General features: G+C 38.6%; 1 protein-coding gene across 9 annotated transcripts in view; it reads left to right on the forward strand.

The window, feature by feature from the left end:
- The first annotated feature begins 845 nt into the window (after window positions 1-845).
- The window catches only part of cacna1aa (calcium channel, voltage-dependent, P/Q type, alpha 1A subunit, a), a 120,986-nt gene continuing 100,401 nt past the window's right edge, over window positions 846-21,430 (forward strand). For all 9 annotated transcript variants that reach the window (XM_079865367.1, XM_079865369.1, XM_079865370.1 and 6 more), the window contains exons 1-3: window positions 846-1,705; window positions 19,249-19,355; window positions 19,554-19,693. In XM_079865367.1, coding sequence (XP_079721493.1) covers window positions 1,441-1,705; window positions 19,249-19,355; window positions 19,554-19,693 — 512 coding nt within the window. In that variant the 5' untranslated portion in view covers window positions 846-1,440. The remainder of the gene's footprint in view (window positions 1,706-19,248; window positions 19,356-19,553; window positions 19,694-21,430) is intronic.

Consider the following 21,430-nt stretch of genomic DNA (forward strand, 5'->3'; position numbering starts at 1 on the left):
CTCTTTTCATGTGGTAAAGGCAGGTGAGCTGAGAACACATTCAGTAGTGGCTGAAGGTACAGGTACAGACGAGTTGGGAGGATAAATTAGTCAGTGGGGTGCGTGCGCGTGCGTGCGTCATGCGCTGCAAGAAGAACTGGCCAGAGCGCTAAATTGATCAGTGGCACATTATAGCTTTAGCTTGCCAGCTGATCGGAGCTAACTGTTTCGTTCGGCTTGTGTTTCACAAGCTGATATCCTGCGAGCCCCCACCCCACATTCGTTCTCAGCTGCCTCCTCCCCCTCTTTTTTGTCCTCAGGGGCGCTTGACGGAGAGTAACGAGGCTAACAGACAGCTCAACATTGGCAGAAATAAGAAATAGAGGGATCCGAGTCTTCTCACGAACGGATTGCCTTCGGGGAAGATGAGCAGATCCTACGCGGCCCAGAGCCCAGTGCCGAGAAGCAAGAGCGGCTATGGGGACCCGAAGATGTCGCCGTTGTCCCCTCGCGATTGATGCTTCTACTTTCTGTCAATGTGTCCCTTCATTGGATTTTACGACGGTTGGATTGGTTCTTTTACACTTAAAATGCCAGTAATGGCTCTGGCGAAAAGGATGACACCTTACTAGTGAGCACAGGGGGAAAAAAAATCAATCGATTCTTGTGATGATCTATTTTTGCATCCGAACAATGTGTCGTAAAGAAGAGGAAAACAGAATTAATATCGGATCTCGTGCATCTATCTGTAGCAGAGATGCAAATCCATGCGAGTAAACGTGAGCGCGAGGTGACCGAAGGCAGATTATAGCTACTGTGCCAAATATTGCGGATGTTGCGAAATAAATAAATAATCATGTTTTTATCCTATTTCCCTCTGTTTTAAATAGATATCCATACTGTGATAATCAGAATGAACAGTTAAAACTGAACTAAAACCATTGTTTTAAATGTTTTCATTTCTGTTCACTTGGTTATCACAGCTAGATCGTATAGCCTAAATGATTGTAGCTATGATAATTACAACCTGAATTTTCAAGGAAAATCACGGGAGAGAGTCCGCTCTGGAAAATGAGGATGGAGCCACAGAAAACGAGAGATGTACTCAAAAATGACATGGCCGTGGAAATATGTTGATTTAGGACATACAATGAGGTGATGATGGACCATTTTGTGTGCTGAAGTGTGAAACGAACCTGAACTGCAAAATATAAGGCACGCTAATTTTCTCCATTTTGTTTGTTTGTTTTTTGTTCGTTTTATTTTTCGTTTTTGCCTAAAATTTAACCATCAGCTCCTGGAGTCTACCGCGTCACATATACACGCCAGGAAGACAAATGTGTACTCCAGTTATACACGTATTAAGTTTTGAAGCAGATGGGATGTAATGTGGTGTGGTCGCGTTGAATATTCGCCCCCTTTTTTCCTGCTTCGTGAAGACTGGCATTTGGAGTCTATAGAATGGCTCGGTTCGGAGATGAGGTGCCGTCCAGGTATGGCGGAGGACCGGGACACGCTCAAGGGGGACCCGGCCGCGGCGGCAGCAGGCAGGGTGGCCCGCCGGGTCAGAGAATGTACAAGCAGTCAATGGCCCAGCGAGCCAGAACTATGGCCCTGTACAACCCTATACCGGTGCGACAAAACTGCTTCACTGTCAACCGATCTCTGTTCATCTTCAGCGAGGACAACTTTGTGAGAAAATACGCCAAAAAGATCACCGAATGGCCATATCCTTTTAAACCCAGTAAGTGAGTACCTTGGGGCCTCCAGTTGCAGGTATAGTGCACTTGAGTATGGCATATGTAAGGTCACTTGAACATGCCAAAACACGATAACGATGAATCACATTACTGCAGGTTTAATGATGGCTGTGTATAAAAAAAAAATGCGCGGGAGGTCAGTCATGATTTTAGTGGGACTTTTCATTTGAGTGTTTTCAGCCATTCATTTGTCAAGCTATTTCGGTGTACGAGATGGATTGAGTCTATATCTGGTGTGTGTTCGCTGAGTTACGCACGGGTGTGAGGTGAGCTTTGCTGTGTGACGATAGCGGGCGGCGCTGTGGCTCGCGGAGGCTTGCTGATGTCAGCATGTGCAGTCTCTCAGCTCGGTCTCGTTCGAGAGAAAGCGATGGCGAAAAGGGAGAGGTGAGGGGAGGGGGAAAGCCACCATTTCCCATATTCTAAGAGCTCCAGGAGGATACGGGATATGTATGTACTTGCATTTTTCATAGGATCATTTTTTAAGACAAAAAGCAAAGGTTTAGTCTGCAGAGAAGAGGAAGTTGTTTAAGCGATATCACACAAGCAGTTATACAAGGCCGCAGGAAATCAAAGCAGTGCTGATGTTCAATACAGCATGACTGTGAGCGTGACATTGTTTTTATACAACAGCTAGGAAACATGAAGCATACTTTATAATGAGGAACTAGTGTTTCAGACAAAAATAGGCTAGTTATCTCATTATTAGTTTATGCCAACACATAGTTCCAAAAAAATCAAGCTTTGTGTCATCTGTGACATGACATGACTACTTCCAAAATCCCATACTGTTGGAGTATGTACTGCATTTAATGAAGAACTTTTTTTTACTGATAAAGTATGATTTATATATGCATGTATCATGACATCAACCACATGTAAAGTGTCTATCAAATTTTATATATATATATATATATATATATTTTTTTTAATATATTTATTTATAATATTTTTCACCCAGTGTTTTATTAACACAAATTAGGACATACTTGTTTTCGTATACTAAGACACTGTTACATAAAGCCTGCACCTTAGGAATGCTTTATGTACGTAGGTTTGAGTTATGTGTGAGTTTTCCTGAAACATGCACTTGGCTCGTTTATTAGTAGACCAGTTTTATAGTTGTATACTATGTGTATTTATTGTTGAAAATGAAATACTATGCCCTGTACCTAAGTCTATTGTCATCATGTGCTCATGACACCCTTTTGGAAGGGATTTGGCAAACTTGTTCAAAAGCAGGGCATGTAAGATGCAATGAGCAGATGCACTGAATATGCAGTTTTGACTTGGTATGTCCTGAGAAGGCCATGTTTCACCCCAGATAGTTCACTGAAGCTTCCATCGAAGAGCATCCACTTTATTGTTACATTAGATTGGATGCCCCAGTATAATGGCAGAACAACCCTATAAACACTAGTGTTTTATTTTTATAAATCTTTAGTTACTGGAAAAAGGCAGAAGATGTTCACTCTCTGCCTTTTCTAATTGGTCTCTTAGGATTTAAAATCAGTATATGTGCACAGAACTGCACCCACACACACTTCTCTTTTGACACTGTATTTTAAACTACCAGAGCTTTCAGTGACCTTTAACATTGCACTCGACCTGAAAGCCACTCTTTCTATAAGCCTCATTCTTCTGATTTATCTCACGGAAACATCTAATGAGGCCTTGTGATCCAAAGTCCTTAACTTCTCTGCTTTTTCAGAAGTGTTTTTCAGATGCCCACATAGTATAGCAACCTTTTTAATATTTAATATTTGTATCTTAAGTTGCTGATAAAAACATTATGCATTTTAGAATTACAAAGTTGAAGAGTGTGCCGCATGTGAATGTAGATTAGATGAGAAGATCAATTTATGGTTACCAAGCATTGCATCCTTTCTTTCACTCCTCTCTGTAGAGATAATGGAACTCTAAAAAGACATTGTCTCAGCCTCTTTTCGTTTATGGGCCGCATCTCTGCACTGTAAATGGAATGTAACCTTATAGCTGTATTTTCTAATTATAGTTTCATTGACAAATATGAAACTGCAGCCTATCTGGAGTGCAGATAAGTATGCTTATCTATCCGATGAGACCTTTAATATGTGCTCAGTTGGTTGTCTTAAACATGTTAAAACATGCATCTAGTCATGAAACATTTTTGTACCTGTGGTCTCATTTTAGTAATAGAAGCGCATGAATGTATTCACAAATAAGTTGTCTGAATGTTCTGAACTCATAATTAAACCGTCAGATCTAGTTTACCACCAATAAATGACAGATAGAAACGAATGAGAAATTAATTATATAAAAGAAACTATAAATAGATGATTTGGAGAAGGCAGAAAGAGTGGTTGAGTGGACACCAGAGGGAGACAGACTGATAGAAAGAAGCTGTCTTGAGTCGTGAGCCCTTGCAGTTTTCTTCCATGTGTAGAAGCAGTGATCTACATTCAGTCTGCAGAATTTCAATTATTTATTCCCCCTTTCTTTCCCTTTCTCTCTCAATTCCTCTTTCTCCCTCATTTTTTTAGTGAACTACTGTTTGCTTGACTGGCATACAATTGTTTCAATGATGAAAAATAGCAGCATTCAAATCGAGCTACTTGTGTGTTAGAAGGTGCTGACATATCCAGATCTACCACACGTGTTTCTTAGAATCATGGTACAATCTGGCCGTTTTCTTCTCTTTTTGTCATTTTTTTAATAAAGATTCTTTTTGATCAAGCACCTGCTGAAGTTATGTGCGCACACTACTTTGAATTGACAATCTGGTAAACACACACACACACACACGTTTTCATGTTTTATCGGGACTTTCCATAGATTCTTATACTGTACAAACTGTAGATTCTTTCCAGTAACCCTACCCATCACAGAAAAGGTTTTTGCATTTTTACATTTTCAAAAAACATCACTTTAGTATGATTTATAAGCTGTTTTCATCATGGGGATAGAAAAAAAAAATGACCCCACAAGGACAAGGAATTTCAGATTTTCAGACATTTTGTCCCCATAACTTGGGTTTACCAGGACCACACACACACACGCACATTTTTTCTAACATATCAAACCTTTTTCCTTTTTTTTTATCACAAGCATGTCCCTTGCTCTCTCCTTTTCTGAGGTTCTCGTCAGGCTAAAAATAGCGGTGGACTGAAAGATAAGTTCTCAATGGCATGTTCTCCTTCCCTCCTGCTTTCTGCCTCCTTGGAGTCAGTCCTCTGTTGTATGCATACAGATGGGCCACAGACAGGCATCGCTGTCTAACCGCAACTCCAATGCCAGTTTGGAGGAGAAATGGGGACTGTAGTTTTGTAAGAGGGCTACATAGTGTCTTTAAAATAAAAATGTGATAGAAAAGAGGACAGGCCTCTTAGACCACTGAATATGCAGTTTTTAGTGCAAGCATGTCATATTTGCTAAAAAAAAATTCTTCTGTCTATTCTGCAGAATCTGGAGAATTATAAGCAACTTATTTAAAGTAGTTATGTATTATGTGCTATTGCTGGATTATAATATTGACACTTCCTGGCAGTTTATGTTTATTAATTCTAACTCTTTCTAATAACTTGTGTCTTATGTGTTTTTATTATATTTGTGTATTTGCACAAATGTGTACAATACAATACAACACAACTATTTAGTTACCAACATTCTACAGTTGTGAAACACAAACAATGTGGTTACAGTAATTGTTATTCGTGGTTTTATGTTGTACGTAGACTGTATGTTTACTGCACATGTGTGTATGTATCTGAACATATACATACATGTGTGATCTAATATGAAAGATATATTCAGAGAACTGAAGGAAAAAAGGAGAAAGGCTCTAAAAAGTGTAGAGACACTGACTTAAAAAAAAAGGATGAAAGGAAGTCAGTTGGAATACATTTAGGAATAACAGAGTGACAGGGAGAGAGACTGCCTGCCTGACTAAATTATTTAGGATGCAGGCATAGTTGCACACACCTAAATGCAAACATGCCACAAGGCAACAGTAAAGCTTATGGTTTTCACTTAAAATTGTGACAAACACTTTAATTTAATTTTATAACACACATCACATAATTAGATCATTAACACAGCACAGGCTTCATTGGATGTTTCAGATCTTCTTCTCCCCTGGTTCATAGCATCACAACATGTTCCTGTGTGTCTTAACACTGTGTATGATGGGATATGACTGGACGATTAGATTGTCCCTTCATTTTAGATCCTCTCTTCCATCTGGGCAGCAGGGAGTTAAATGTGTCATCCTACATTCATTCACACAACCGTCACTGTCTCTGTCTCTGCCAGTCACCCCTCTCTCTGTGTGTTTAGGCAGAGAAATATTGGATTGGGTAAGGATTCAGTCATTTATAATGTGTTTGAAGGGAATTAATCTCATACATCCATGGGACCATTTAGTTAAAATTACTGGTAATAATACATAGATTCTGGCACATTTTTGGTGCATAGTGAACTGCTTTAGGGAGTTCAGTATGAACCCAATTTTTGTTTTTAAGTTTATTTTTTAGTTCACCCAAAAATGAAAACTCTGTCATCATTTACTCACCTTCATGTCGTTTCAAACCCATAAGAATTTTGTTCATTTTTAAATTCATATGGATTACGTTTACAGTGTACAGTTTTTATGAAGTTGGAATTGGTTTAGTTACATGGACTTTCAGTGGAGAGACGGACATCTCTCAGGTTTCATTAAAATATCTTCATTTGTGTTTCGAAGATTAACAAAAGTCTTATGGGTTTGGAACAACATGCATGAAGGTGAATAATTGGTGACAGAATTTTAATTTTTTGGTGAACTAACTCTTTCATTTTTAGGAATTGATGAAATCTATTCTACAGATTGCTAGATAGGGTGTTTTAAACTTTGTGATGCCTAAATAAAATGTATGTGTTAAAAGTATATTAAAAGTTTGGGATCAGTCTTTTTTTTTTTTTTTTTTTTTTTAAGAAATTAACCCATTCAGCAAAGATGCATTAAATTGATTAAAAGTGACATTCAATTTATAGTGTTATAAAATATTTCTGATTAAAATAAATGCTGTTCTGTTGAATGTTCAATTCTATTCAGAAATGTCTCCTGAGCAGCAAATCATCACATTAGAATGATTTCTGAAGGATCATGTGACTCTGAAGACTGGAGTAATGATGCTGAAAATGCAGCTTGGCAAAATATATGAAAATCTAAAACAGTTACTTTAAATTGTAGTGATATTTCACAATATTGCTGTTTGTACTGCATTTTTTAACAAATGCAGCCTTGTTGAGCAGAAGAGACTTTGTGTTACCACTGTTGTTTTAAACTGCTCACATTTTGATTTCTACTGTGCTTCACACAAAGGTGGATAGAAACGTGTAGTGAGAAGGTGTGCAACAACATTTCTGAAAATGAATGTCTACATGTGAAATTTGAAATGGCATTCAAATCACATTTTGGCATGAGACCTTTTGTTTTCAAATTATAAGAGCACCAGTCTTGTTGTTTCAGCTAAGCAATGCGTGTATATGTGCATGTTTGTGTTTGCCTTCCAGGTCTAATCTGGTGGTTTCATACCTTCTAATGTCTGGGTCTAAATGAGTGTAGTCACCCGTAGTGTTGCAGCCTCACACTGCTCAGCTGCTGCCGCAGACCGGCAGACGAGGCTACAAAACCCACTAGTTAAAACGCTTTCACTCCTCCAAGTGCACAAGGCTGTAATCTAGAGAAATCCGGAATTCTTTACCTGTCTGCCTTTGCTTACTCACCCTCATACTATGTAAGGACTGAGGCGTTTCAGTGAAAAGCATGGAATATATCATGCAAGTGGTCCATACGATTTCTGAACCCTTCTGAAATCATTTGATGCCTTTGTGTAAGGAACAGACATTTTAAACTATTTTTATAATACTTTTATTGTGATTTTGTGTCCTTTTTGAGGCTTGAAAGTTCCAGTCAAATTCACTGTAATTGCATGGAAAAATAGCAACCAGTAAAAATCTTTTTTTTCCATAGAAGAAATTCAGCCATACAGATCTGGAATAACATTGACTTTCCCTTTAATTAATTTTTCAAAATGACATTTGCCTTTGTGTTGATATGTACAGTATGTCAATGTACAATGTAGCAGGTGTGTATAGTCAGTTGTTTTATTGGCATTGCTTGCGTCTTAGGCTAGCATTGCTCTTCACTACCCACTCATGTTTTTTTCCTCTTTCTCTCTGGTTCTGTATCTTGTGTTCTAGTAGTGAATTATTCAGTTCTGTGGCTGGGTGGTATGTGTGTGTATATGTGTGTGTGATGCTGACTTGGGAGAAATCTATTTTGGGTGCAGAGTGAGGAAAAAAATGTGGTAGCTTGAATTTTCATGTTGGTGCTCGTGTCACATGTTGCTACTGCTATTGCTGTTGCCACTCACACACACACACACACACACACACACACACACACACACACACACACACACACACACACACACACACACACACACACACACACCTTTACCTAATACCTTCCCTCTACCAGATAGACACACAAAAACATAATACTGATACCACCGCTCTCCACAATGCTGCTATATATATATATATATATATATATATATATATATATATATATATATATATATAAAATAGCAGAGTAAGGGCCGCAGTAGTATCTGCACGCTGCTATAGCTTCTCAAGTTGTTGTAAAATATGTTATTTATACAAGTTTATTTATATAATTATATAATTTATTATATTATATTATATTATATTATATTATATTATACACTACTGTTCAGAATGTGGGGTTGGGGATTTTTTTTGAGGTCTCATGCTCACTTGGGCTGCATTTATTTGATCAATAATAAAAACAGAAATATTGCTAAATATTGTTACAATGTAAAATAACTGTTTTATATTTTCATATATTTTTAAATGATTTTTTTTTCTGCGATGTCAAAGCTGAATTTTCAGCATCATTACTCCAGTCTTCAGTCATGATCCTTCAGAAATCATTATAATATGCTGATTTGCTTCTCAAGAAACATTTCTTATTATTATCAAAGACAAGTTAAAGTTAAAGACTGTTGTGCTGCTTATTTTTGGGGGAAATTCTATTTTTTTTTTAATTAATATTTTGAATAGAAACTAAAATAAAACATTGATTTGAAATACAAAGTCTTTACTCGTTTAGAAATGTAACTTCTTGAATTTAATGCATCCTTTAAATAACATTTTAAATGTATATTTACAATATATGTCGTTTTATTTATTTATTTAGTCTCCCAACACAGTCAGACAATAACAAGCTGTTTTTCATGTATTTGCTGTACTAGCCGTTGAGGCCAAAGGGGAAATATTTACTTTGAATAACCTCCCAATACATAAATTAACATGTTTGAGTGATTATTATAAGAAGGCTGATAAAGGCATTAAGGGAAAAGTGTTGCATAGTAATTCCTATAAAGATAATAGCCTACTGGACTTTTCAGTCATATGTTTATACTGCTTAAACACACACACACATAAATGGTATGATTGCTAATCCTGTCCTAACAGACTGATTTCTGAGCACTAGGGGTATATAAGGGGCAAATGAGCGATTAAAGTGAGGGGACGAGTGTTAGCACTTGTAACTACATGACTATCTTTCATAGCTGCATAAAGAGAAGGAAAAACGCTGCTGTTTCTAGTTAATAAATTATTCAGGCTGCAGCTCCAGATTGCAAGAGATAGAATTAGAAAAGCAAACAGCCTGGGACCTTACAGCCAGATGAGGAAATCAATACATATTTACATTTCACTGGCTGGGCTTCTCTGGTCGCTCTGAAGAGTGCTACGCCATCTATTACTGCTAATTACCACACTAGTGATTCTCACACATATACACTCACTAACTGACTGACATGCCCACTGAGTCGCTCATGTACTCTATTAGTGGATTAGCGTGCAGTATAACTGTCTGTCTGATTGCTTCAACTCATTTGGCTTCTGTGTGTGATAAGTTCTGAAGTGTCTAGTCAGCCATTTTGATACTGCTGCTTGTATAGGATTTTGTAGTTTGCAACTCTTCAATAAAAGCAAGTAGTGGTGGGGAATGCTAGATGAGCCAAATTTGACTTACTGTACATTTTAATTGCAAGGGAACATCTACAATTCTGCAATTTTTAGTTGCTGAAACGATTACGAAATGACAAAGGCACAAAAGGAAAGTTCACCCTATTTATTATATGAAATGCATGTTATTGATTTTATTGTAAACGATTTATCTGTGCATGTTTCTTTTTTTTTTTTTTTTTTGGATCTTTTAATTTTTAATCAATATGTCGTCTGGTGACTTTTCTCTGTAGACTTATGCTGAACTTCTACAATCATTTAGTCTGCTTAAACCCCACCCCTGCAAGCTCACGTTTACCTGCCTTTCTTTTATTCAAGTGTAATGCCCAGATCTCGAAATGCAAACAACAGCTAATGCATATTACCAACATTTTGACCTTTTGCCTACGTTTTAGCTTTTTTGATTATCCGTTATACTTGGATGCATGTCAGCACACAGAAGAAATGATTTGCCACTACAGCTTTTAATTAGACTTTAAATTAGTCTAAATATTGAGCAATTTTTGTGCCTTTGTATTGTTCCAAATAAAAGTACTGTAAGAAATTACATCAATTTATTCACAGCCTTTCTACAGGTCTGTAAGCGAAGTGTTTGGACAAACGTCACTTCATTGAATAACTTTTGCTGTTTAAAATCATGTAATCCTGGTTTGCGTGTCCTACTGTCCTTGTGGTTTGTTTTGAAACAGATCTTGGGAAACGGTAATTTATGGTCTTTTTTTTAACTACTTTTTTTTTTTTTTACTGCTAAATCGACAAGATAAAATTTAGATTAAAAAAAAATAGTGGCAGTGATGTATGGCTTTGTGGTGTGTTCCAATCAATAATATATGAGACATCAATTAGTATTCTTAATTAGTATTTTTCTCCTGTGTTTCTGTTAGGGAACAGACTCGCAGAGAGATAGCGAGTACACAGTTAAATCGGTTATTAACAAGTTTAGTGCACAAGGTGAGTATTTCAGCAAAAATCAACAGAGAAGACATTGAACAGTCCAAGGCCTGGTGAGTTGCACAACACACACAAACATGCCAGTTTGTTGCTGTATTTAAAGGATTAAGGATGTGTATCTTTCTCTTACGGGTCTAGTAGGCAAACACGAGGGAAACTGGAGAGGGAATCCAAGGAGATGGCGATGTGGAGAGAGTCATAGAGGTAAGTATCACAGGTAAGGTAATCATCCAGTACATCGGGTAGTCCTAGTCGTGGACCAGACCATCATGAAGAGTGTGGTGCAGGTTTTTATGGTGTGGAGCTAATGAGGGTAATTGATGGCAGGCGTGGGTGATGGTGGAGTGTGTGCAGGTGGGAAGCAGAAAGGATTCTGGGAAATGAAGTGCAAAGGTGACAGCTGAACGTGACAGTACTCCCCCTACAGATATAGGGAAAGGACCACCATCTCAATCACGCCTGAACAGACAGGAAGAACAGGCTCTAGACTTTCACTCACATGAACAGACTTAGGAAGTTCACTCTCTGGAGTGGCCTCAGGGATTCTACCCACCGGAACAGACTCTGGGATTCCACTTACTGGAATGATCTTGAGAATCTCATTCACTGGAATAGATTCAGGGATTTCAATCTCTGGAACTGACTTGGGGACAGATTTTTGGATTACATTCTCAGAATAAGACTTGGGAAAATTACTCCTTGGAACAGACTTGGAGATTATATCAGGAACGGACTCCGAACAGTCACTCCTTGGAAACGACTCGGGGATAATACTTTAAGGAACAGACTTGGAAATTACATTCTCAGGAACAGGCTTGGGAATTACAGGAAGGATAAGTGGTGTTTTGGAGGTGGATCGACTTAGCAGGAGTGCATAGAGAATATATTGCTCCAATGTGCAGTATTTAGCATCCTAAGGCATCTTAGAGTACAATGGCTCATCTAAGCCTCCATGAAAAAGTGTCATTAGCAATTCATCATTAAGATACACTGTGGAGGACAGTTCTAAGAATTTCTCTGCATATAATACAGTGAGGAAAATAAGTATTTGAACACCCTGCTATTTTGCAAGTTCTCCCACTTAGAAATCATGGAGGGGTCTGAAATTGTCATCGTAGGTGCATGCCCACTGTGAGAGACATAATCTAAAAAAAAAAATCCAGAAATCACAATGTATGATTTTTTAACTATTTATTTGTATGATACAGCTGCAAATAAGTATTTGAACACCTGAGAAAATCAATGTTAATATTTGGTACAGTAGCCTTTGTTTGCAATTACAGAGGTCAAACGTTTCCTGTAGTTTTTCACCAGGTTTGCACACACTGCAGGAGGGATTTTGGCCCACTCCTCCATACAGATCTTCTCTAGATCAGTCAGGTTTCTGGGCTGTCGCTGAGAAACACGGAGTTTGAGCTCCCTCCAAAGATTCTCTATTGGGTTTAGGTCTGGAGACTGGCTAGGCCACGCCAGAACTGGCTGTGTGCTTCGGGTCATTGTCATGTTGGAAGACCCAGCCTCGACCCATCTTCAATGCTCTAACTGAGGGAAGGAGGTTGTTCCCCAAAATCTCGCAATACATGGCCCCAGTCATCCTCTCCTTAATACAGTGCAGTCGCCCTGTCCCATGTGCAGAAAAACACCCCCAAAGCATGATGCTACCACCCCCATGCTTCACAGTAGGGATGGTGTTCTTGGGATGGTACTCATCATTCTTCTTCCTCCAAACACGTTTAGTGGAATTATGACCAAAAAGTTCTATTTTGGTCTCATCTGACCACATGACTTTCTCCCATGACTCCTCTGGATCATCCAAATGGTCATTGGCAAACTTAAGACGGGCCTTGACATGTGCTGGTTTAAGCAGGGGAACCTTCCGTGCCATGCATGATTTCAAACCATGACGTCTTAGTGTATTACCAACAGTAACCTTGGAAACGGTGGTCCCAGCTCTTTTCAGGTCATTGACCAGCTCCTCCCGTGTAGTTCTGGGCTGATTTCTCACCTTTCTTAGGATCATTGAGACCCCACGAGGTGAGATCTTGCATGGAGCCCCAGTCCGAGGGAGATTGACAGTCATGTTTAGCTTCTTCCATTTTATAATGATTGCTCCAACAGTGGACCTTTTTTCACCAAGCTGCTTGGCAATTTCCCCGTAGCCCTTTCCAGCCTTGTGGAGGTGTACAATTTTGTCTCTAGTGTCTTTGAACAGCTCTTTGGTCTTGGCCATGTTAGTAGTTGGATTCTTACTGATTGTATGGGGTGGACAGGTGTCTTTATGCAGCTAACAACCTCAAACAGGTGCATCTAATTTAGGATAATAAATGGAGTGGAGGTGGAGATTTTAAAGGCAGACTAACAGGTCTTTGAGGGTCAGATTTCTAGCTGATAGACAGGTGTTCAAATATACTTATTTGCAGCTGTATCATACAAATAAATAGTTAAAAAAATCATATATTGTGATTTCTGGATTTTTTTTTTTAGATTATGTCTCTCACAGTGGACATGCACCTACGATGACAATTTCAGACCCCTCCATGATTTCCAAGTGGGAGAATTTGCAAAATAGCAGGGTGTTCAAATACTTATTTTCCTCACTGTACCTCCATTGGACGGCAATTTTGGGAGAGGGATAGGGCGGAGTAGAATGCTCATGGTTGTGATGAATCAGCGTTGATGCTGTCTGTTACGGTCTGGTCTTCTGTTTGGGAACAAACTCACAGAGAGATGATGAGTACACAATCAAATCGTTTAATAACATGTTTATTGCACAAGGTGAGTATTTCTGCAAACATCAACAGAGATGAAGATGCTGAAAAGTCCAAGGCCAGTTGAGTTACACACACACACACACACACACACACACACACACACACACACACACACACACACACACACACACACACACGTGCCAGTATGTTGCTGTATAAGATTGTGTACTGTATCTGTCTCTTACGGGTCTAAAAGGCAAATACGAAGGAGACTTGAGAGGGAATCCAAGGAGATGGCGATGTGGAGAGAGTCATAGAGGTGTAAGTATAACAGTCCTAATCATAGACCAGACCATCATGAAGAGTGTGGTGCAGGCTTTTATGGTGTGTGGCTGATGAGGGTAATCGATGGCAGGTGTGGGTGATAGTGGAGTGTGTGCAGGTGGGAAGCAGAAAGGATTCTGGGAAATGAAGTGCAGAGGTGATAAGTGATCGCGGCAATTTTATCTCGATTAGCTTTGTGAGAGAATGTGTGGATAACGTACCTTACTTGCTCCCATGTTTAAAACCTGTCTTGTTGAAAACTTTAAATGAAGTTGCCATATGACTGCTAATCTAACTTGTTTACATCAGCTAGTCTATCAATCAGCTTGATTGGATGGAGGCAGTTCTGAATGTGAGCTTAAGGTCAAACATGAGAAATTGGTGAGGTTTACGAGGACTAAATGATTGGAGAATTCTGGTATATGTCACCAGAGAGAAGTCTCTTTTGAAACTTCACTCTAGCAACACTTTTAAAACGATTCATATCTTAAAATATGTGTCTCTCTTCTTCTTCTCTTCCCTGTGTCTGTCCTCCACCTTCATCTCTGTCTTTTGGTCCCATTGCAGATTATATTCTTTTCCTTCACTCAGTCTTCTTGTCTCAACTTGTCTCTCCATCTCTCTCCATCCATCTCTCTGTGGAACTGTGTGTCAGACGGCCGTGCTGACTGTGCAGACTGCACTCGGCTGAATGAAGATTGGCTGATGGAGGGAGATGATGAATTCACAGGTTCAGTGGTAGAGGTAGAGAGAGGGAGCAGCCGACTGAGGGGACAATGCACACAAGATTGAGGGATGGTGAATGAGAGATTGACGAAATGCATAGGGCGCTGGGAGAGTGTGAGAAGAACAGATTCAGAGGGAAAAGATGAGTGCAAGACTTTTGAAGGGCACTTGACACACTCACACATACATTTTCAGCATCATTACTCAAGTCTTCAGTGTCACCTGATCCTTCAGAAATTATTCTAATATGCTGATTTGCTGCTCAAGAAACATTTCTTATTATTATCAATATTGAAAACAGTTGCGCTGCTTGATATTTTATATATTTTATATATCATATATTTGATATTTGACTTTTGTAACATTATAAATGTATTTACTGTTACAGTTTCATACAGTAATACATTTTAATGCTTCCTTGCTAAATAAAATGAATTTTCTTCAACAACAACTAAATCTGAACCTAAACTTTTAAGCGGTCATGGAAGTATCTTTTTTTTCCCACTGAGCTCTATGCAGTTTATTTTGGAATTGCATTTTCCACAACCGATACATGCACTGATGTCTTAGAATTTGGTGAAAAGTAGGTATCTTAAGAGGCAGCAGAATGACCTACCATGTTAAGACTCCTGCATTATGTGATTTTTAGTCATGACCTCCTGTACCAGCTGTGTAACCTCATTCTTAACAGGAATGACCTCTCAGAGCGTCCAGATAGCATTCACAAGGCCAGCGCCGCTGAGGCCACTTTAAACACACTCACCCAGACAGAGAAAGGACAGTTTCTCCCTTCCTTTGTCTACCACTTTCTTTTATCTCAATGGCATTGCTATATATAGTTTTGTGCAGAGGGAGGAAGGTGGGTTCATAATTCATAACAGTTTTCTGGCGGGGCACATCATAGCATTGTCTCATATTCATCCTATCTTTAAATGGGCGCCTTTTTCACAATGAAGGTAGAGTGAGCAAGAAGGGTCTTCAAAGCATCAAAACGCACGCTGCGGTCACATCACACTCTGCGGCCATATCACAAACACTGGCCTCTAGAGCAGGAACAGGATGTCCATTCATCCACCCTACTACAGAGGAAGAGTGCGTCACTTTCCCTTTCATCACACCATCCCGATGGGTGTGTGAACGCACACACTCCCACACACAAACAGTAGTATTTAAAGTAGACACTAGAACACACAACAACACTGATATCATTATGCATGCATGTGGAAGAACATGCACACACACTCGGAGCAGAGGCCAGGCAGGCTTATTAAAAGGCACAGAGTTTGTTAATGTGTTGTAATGCTGGACGGGCTGCCGGGTATTACAGGAGCTGGAGTCTTTACTGTACAGATCCTGTGAAAGCCTGCCAGATCTTTCCTTCTCTCTCTGCTTCGACAGATATTTCAGCTTATGCCACACTGAAATGAATCATTCCCTCTTTTTTTCAGTAATGCCTTATGCTCTTTTACACACTACAACCTGTTCATTCTGATGGTGATTTTTGTCTCTGGAGGTCACCAGGCTACTGTGATATGGGCTGTAATAAGTGTTGTGTGTCATTCAAAGATGAATTGAGAATGTCTTTTAAATTCCTGAATTTGAATTGAGGTAGCAAACAGGATGCAGAATTCAATTGAAGGTACAATTAAAATGAATTAACATTCAAAGAAATTCATATGGGCTAACTGTAGATACTTCCTCATTTTTACATCCCCGCCCATGGACAGTCGAATCTATAGAGGGTTATTAACAAAAAGCTAGTGTAAGGCTAGGTTTATCACTGAAAATTGTGTCATACTTTGTTTACTCTTTAAACAGCATTATGGTAAAAATGGAACACTATGGCAACAGCTTTCATACCAGTAAGCGACAGAGTTTTGCATCGGAACTGAAGGAATGGCAGTTTCTTTCAGTTTTTCTCCTCAGTTTGGCCCAAAACACTGTGTTTTTGGTAATCCAGTTGGAAATGTTCACTATAAACAAAGAGCTTTTTCCATCTCGGTGTACTCTCCATATTTACGATTCTTTAGGCACTGCCTACAATGTGCTGAATCCTTCACTGGAAATAAAAAAGTAACTTTCTAAACGCTCTTTGAATTCTTGCACCCGGATACAAGTCTACACCACTATAACTAAAGTTATATATATAAAAGTTAAGCAAGGCAGTTTTTGACTCTGGTAAGCGTATCCATAGCAGACTGGTTGGAGTGGCCTTGGATGGCAACACACTCAGTACATTATGGGTGTTGAAGTTATCCTACCTATTTAAAGACAACAGTCTTTTTTCTTTGTTTTCTCTTGTCAGGTAGCAATGATTTCAACTGCATTGGCAGCCAAGTTTTATTGAAAGTCCATTTGGCCAGTGGTGAACAGTGTTGGGAAGGTTACTTTGGAAGTGTATTAGGTTAAAGTTACCGTATTTAAAATTTATAAAGTAGTGTAACTATTTCAATTACTTTATTGAAGTAATGTAACTGATTACATCTGATTACTTTTCTAAATTTCTAATAACTGTTTTCAACTGTTAAAAATGTTCAAACATTTAAACCAGGCAGGGTTAACCTTACAGTACTCAACACTGATTACTGTTGGACTTTCAGAACCTTCATCACTTGAATCAGCCACCACAAAATCAGACTTTAGCTCCTCTTTTTACTTTGAGATTGTTCTGAGGTTAAATACAGATTGCTTGATGAAACGGACTTTACATTTCCAGCACTGGAATGCATTTTTATCATTTGCCATGGTGGCAACTCTCAGACAGGTTGTAGCATAAAGCTTTCAGCAGCAATGTGGATTGATATAACTGGCAGACGTGGTGCCCTACAAATTCAAACAAAAGAGCCAATCAAAAGCATCAGAATAGCATTACTTTACTAAACAGACTTTAAATGCCAGGAGGCATCGTGCACATCAAAAACAGGTAAAGCAACAAATTAATATTATTTAACATATCCTATCTTTTACAGAAATTATTCAGATGTAACCCCTTTTGTAATTGTTAACATTTTCATAAGCAACTCATTTAATTACACGTTTGTTTTCTTAGGAACTGTAATGGATTACAGTTACATTTATTTTGTTACATGTAACTAGTTACTCCCCAACACTGGTGGTGGTGGTGAAATATCCCTTTAATGTGCCATTAGCTTGTTGCTTTGCTAAAAGTCAGCCGTATAAGTTACAAAGCAAGTCACCTTTATGGAATTTGCCATGATAGCATATAAGCATAAAAATACACAACTCACAAATAAAAGTAGTTAGTTTTTAATTAGGTAGTTTTTGGTACTGAATTATCATTTTTATTGATATTTCTCTCTGGAATTATTTTTGCACTGAGCTCATAGTAAACCCTTCTGGGATTATGTTATGTAGTCATGAAGGATGCATTCTATTCTGCCTTAGAATTAGCCCAAAACGAGTGGAGCAGCCTTTGCATTGGGAGTGAGTCTATGATGAATTAAAATTCACTCTATTTATTCTCTAAATGCATGGTATTGATCTTATTGTAAATGAATCATCAGTGCATATGTTTAGCACAAACAACGGCAAGCTCACAATTAGATCAGCCTCCATCCAATGAACAACCAGTGGATAGAAAGCCTGTATTTTATTTTATATTTTCATTTTCGATAATCCGTTTCACACAGATGTATGTCGCAATAGAGAATAAATAATTTGTCGACTTGAAATTGCTTTAAATGGCAGCTCACTAGGTTTTGAAACAGCTTGTGTGTGTGACAGTCCTGCTAGTCGTATCCTACCCACTCTTAAGTTCTTGTGTTTAGTGAGCCAAAGAGGCATGTCACTTTGAATCACAAAGGCGGCTATAACCTTCTAAGCTCATACTGACTCTCAACACACATGCACACATACACAAATTGGCCTGCAGTAAATACGAGCGGCGAGTGATGAGGTCATTTAAAGCATACAGAATCTGCCTGACTCATACTCATCCACTGCGTGTGTTACTTCAGCATGAATACCAGCTTATTTGCCACAGGCTCAGCCAGCCGCACAAGGAGATGATGTGAGATGTTGTTTGGCCCATGCATGATGCTACATTTACTATTTGAAGTAGTTTCAAAGTGAGATGGGACTTGATTCTCAGTTGAACTCCGCAAAATCACTGCTGTATTTGACTTGACCTGTATTTAGCACAAGGAGCTTAATGTGATTTTGCTAAGTAATCCAGTTAGGGCGACTGTTTGAATGTCTGCTCTCTCAGAATCAGATGTATTGATTCTTCACTGATGTTCACATACCCGTTGAAGTGTCTGTAAGATGTTTAGCATTTTCGAAAAATAAAGGGATTAAATCTTGAAAAAAAGATCATACAACTTTTTTTTTTGTGCTGCTCTCAAGAAACCTCAAAAAATATTTACATAGCTTATTCCACAATACAAAATTATAACAAAATTTACAAGAATGATCCTTTTCCAATTTGTATATATTATAGTTATATTGTGTGTTGCTTCCTTTTATATTATTATTATATCTTATTATATTAATTTTAAATATTGTTATTTAATGTAATGTTAAAGTTTTAAATATGAAATTATAAATATGCATATATTATAAATATTTATATTTTGTCTTTTGTCTATATCATTCATAAACTAAAAGCAATTTGTACAAACCCACATATTCTGAAAGGGGTATGTAACTGTTGTAGCATTCATGTTGTTTTGAAAGTTTTCCTTGACCTGTGATTCTCACTCCATTTGAGTACATGATCCTGGCTACCATCATCGCTAACTGTATTGTCCTAGCTCTGGAACAACACCTTCCAGATGGGGACAAGACCCCTATGTCAGAGCGCTTGGTGAGTTGCAGTTGTGTTTATCAGTGTTTCTTTGTTTCAGTATACTGTAATACCAGAATCTACATAACTCAACAGAAAACACAATAACTAATAACTAATTGGTCTCTGAAATCATTCTTTTTGAAGAAATCCAGTGGTTGATTCCTGTTTACACACTCTTGTTTCTCTTTGTCCATCCCTTTGTCTTCTCTCTCACAGGAGGATACAGAACCTTACTTCATCGGCATTTTCTGTTTCGAGTCAGGCATTAAGATCTTGGCCCTGGGCTTTGCCTTCCACAAGGGCTCTTACCTACGTAATGGCTGGAATGTCATGGACTTTGTAGTTGTGCTTACTGGGTAAGTCAGAACAAACACATCTGCATTCACTTACAATAAATTGCACCCACTGATACAGTTGTTTGTCACACTGCATAGTTTTAGCACCCGGTTCACTAGGAATTATGCAAATCCAATACTAAGGAAAATTTCTAAATTCTCTTCACCAATTTTGATGTCACAGCAAAAACCTGTATGCTATTAAGCACACTCATTTTTTTTAAGAAATAAGTTCTGTATCCATATTCGGAGGTCATCTGTCAAATATGACCATATTTGAAAGCATTGTGTTGGTACCGATACTGCAGAAATGTTGGTATGGACCCTTTCCACATTTCCAGGGATTGTGTTTTGTACTTTAATGCCAAGGTAATATAACATAAAGTATAGCATAATAAGAAGAAGAAGAGTAAAAAAGAAAAAAAAACTTTACTACATTTGCGATGTTGATAACAGTGCAAATGCATCATCACAGTCTGTGAAAAGGGTCCATTGTTGTTACTGTTTTACTGTGAAGTACTTTTGCTGTCCCTGCCACATGCTTTTTATGAACAGTAATGGCAATAATTGCACCAGTCAGATAGCACTGACTTACTCCGTGTCCTAACCAGACGCAATGTGATAAGATTCCAGCGACAATTAATTTGTCTGTCCACACTAGACGCGACGCGACTGCGAGATGCATCAAAATCAATCAAAACCCACAGCCAATCAGAACAGTGTGTGGGCATAGTCTCGCGGCAAGTGCACAGTACCAGAGAGTAATCTTGATGGCACTCGCAAGAAAATGGATAAGTAGGCTACATAATCAAATTCACAAATATTACACCATTTAAACATTAAAAATACATAGGCTACTGAGTTACTAAAACAATCTTTGTCAAAGAATACACTTGTTTGTTCACAGTTTGAACGTTCTTGTTTCCATTTGTTTAATTTCAAGATCTGAGATGAATTATCCATTGTTGCTTTTACAGCTAAAAAGCTGGGAGCACTCTAATGACATCGCATGCTTTCAAAATGAAATAAAGCACATAAACAGTACCTGAGATTATCATATTGCCACACTTTGGGTCCTATCTTGCATCCAGCGCAATTGACTTTGTACAACGAAGCATGTATCATTCCTATTTTGCACCCGACACACAGCGAACTTTTCCCTCCACAGACGCACGTTGGTAAATTAGGGAATGAACTTGCGCTCCCGGGGGCGGTTCAGCGAAAAGAAAAGGCGTGTTCCGGCGCAAACGTTCCCTGGTGCTATTTTGCAGTTGCAGAAAACAATTCTGCCACAGACCAGGAAAAACCTAGTCTAAAGTCAGTGGCGTGTTTTCAGTGGCGTGTTCAGATGCTATTTTAAGGGCGCATGCTTGGCCATAATGTAGCGTGTGCACAACGCGCATACACTTTGCTTCTCTCATCTACACACAGACGCAGAAGTTGCCATTTTTGCAAACTATACATAGTTACAAGGAAAAATATTCTACATGAGGGAAATCATTGTGGTGTCTATGAAGATGTGAAAAAATAGGCATAAATCTAGCTTACACATTTACCAAAATTATTATATGCCTGTTTAACCTAAGCTTATTTGAGTGGATTTCTCCCATCCCCATACAATGTCACTTCTCTGTCTTTTATGGCCCTGACGAGAACGTCGGTCTCCTCGGCTGTGAACCGCTCCTGGCGTGCGCCTGGCAAATCCGCCGTTATAATAGCAATCCGCCATGGAACAAGCGTGCCTGCTCTTAAAGGGAA

Source organism: Squalius cephalus (assembly GCF_949319135.1).
Source record: "Squalius cephalus genome assembly, chromosome: 1".
In the NCBI taxonomy this organism is placed as follows: Eukaryota; Metazoa; Chordata; class Actinopteri; order Cypriniformes; family Leuciscidae; genus Squalius; species Squalius cephalus.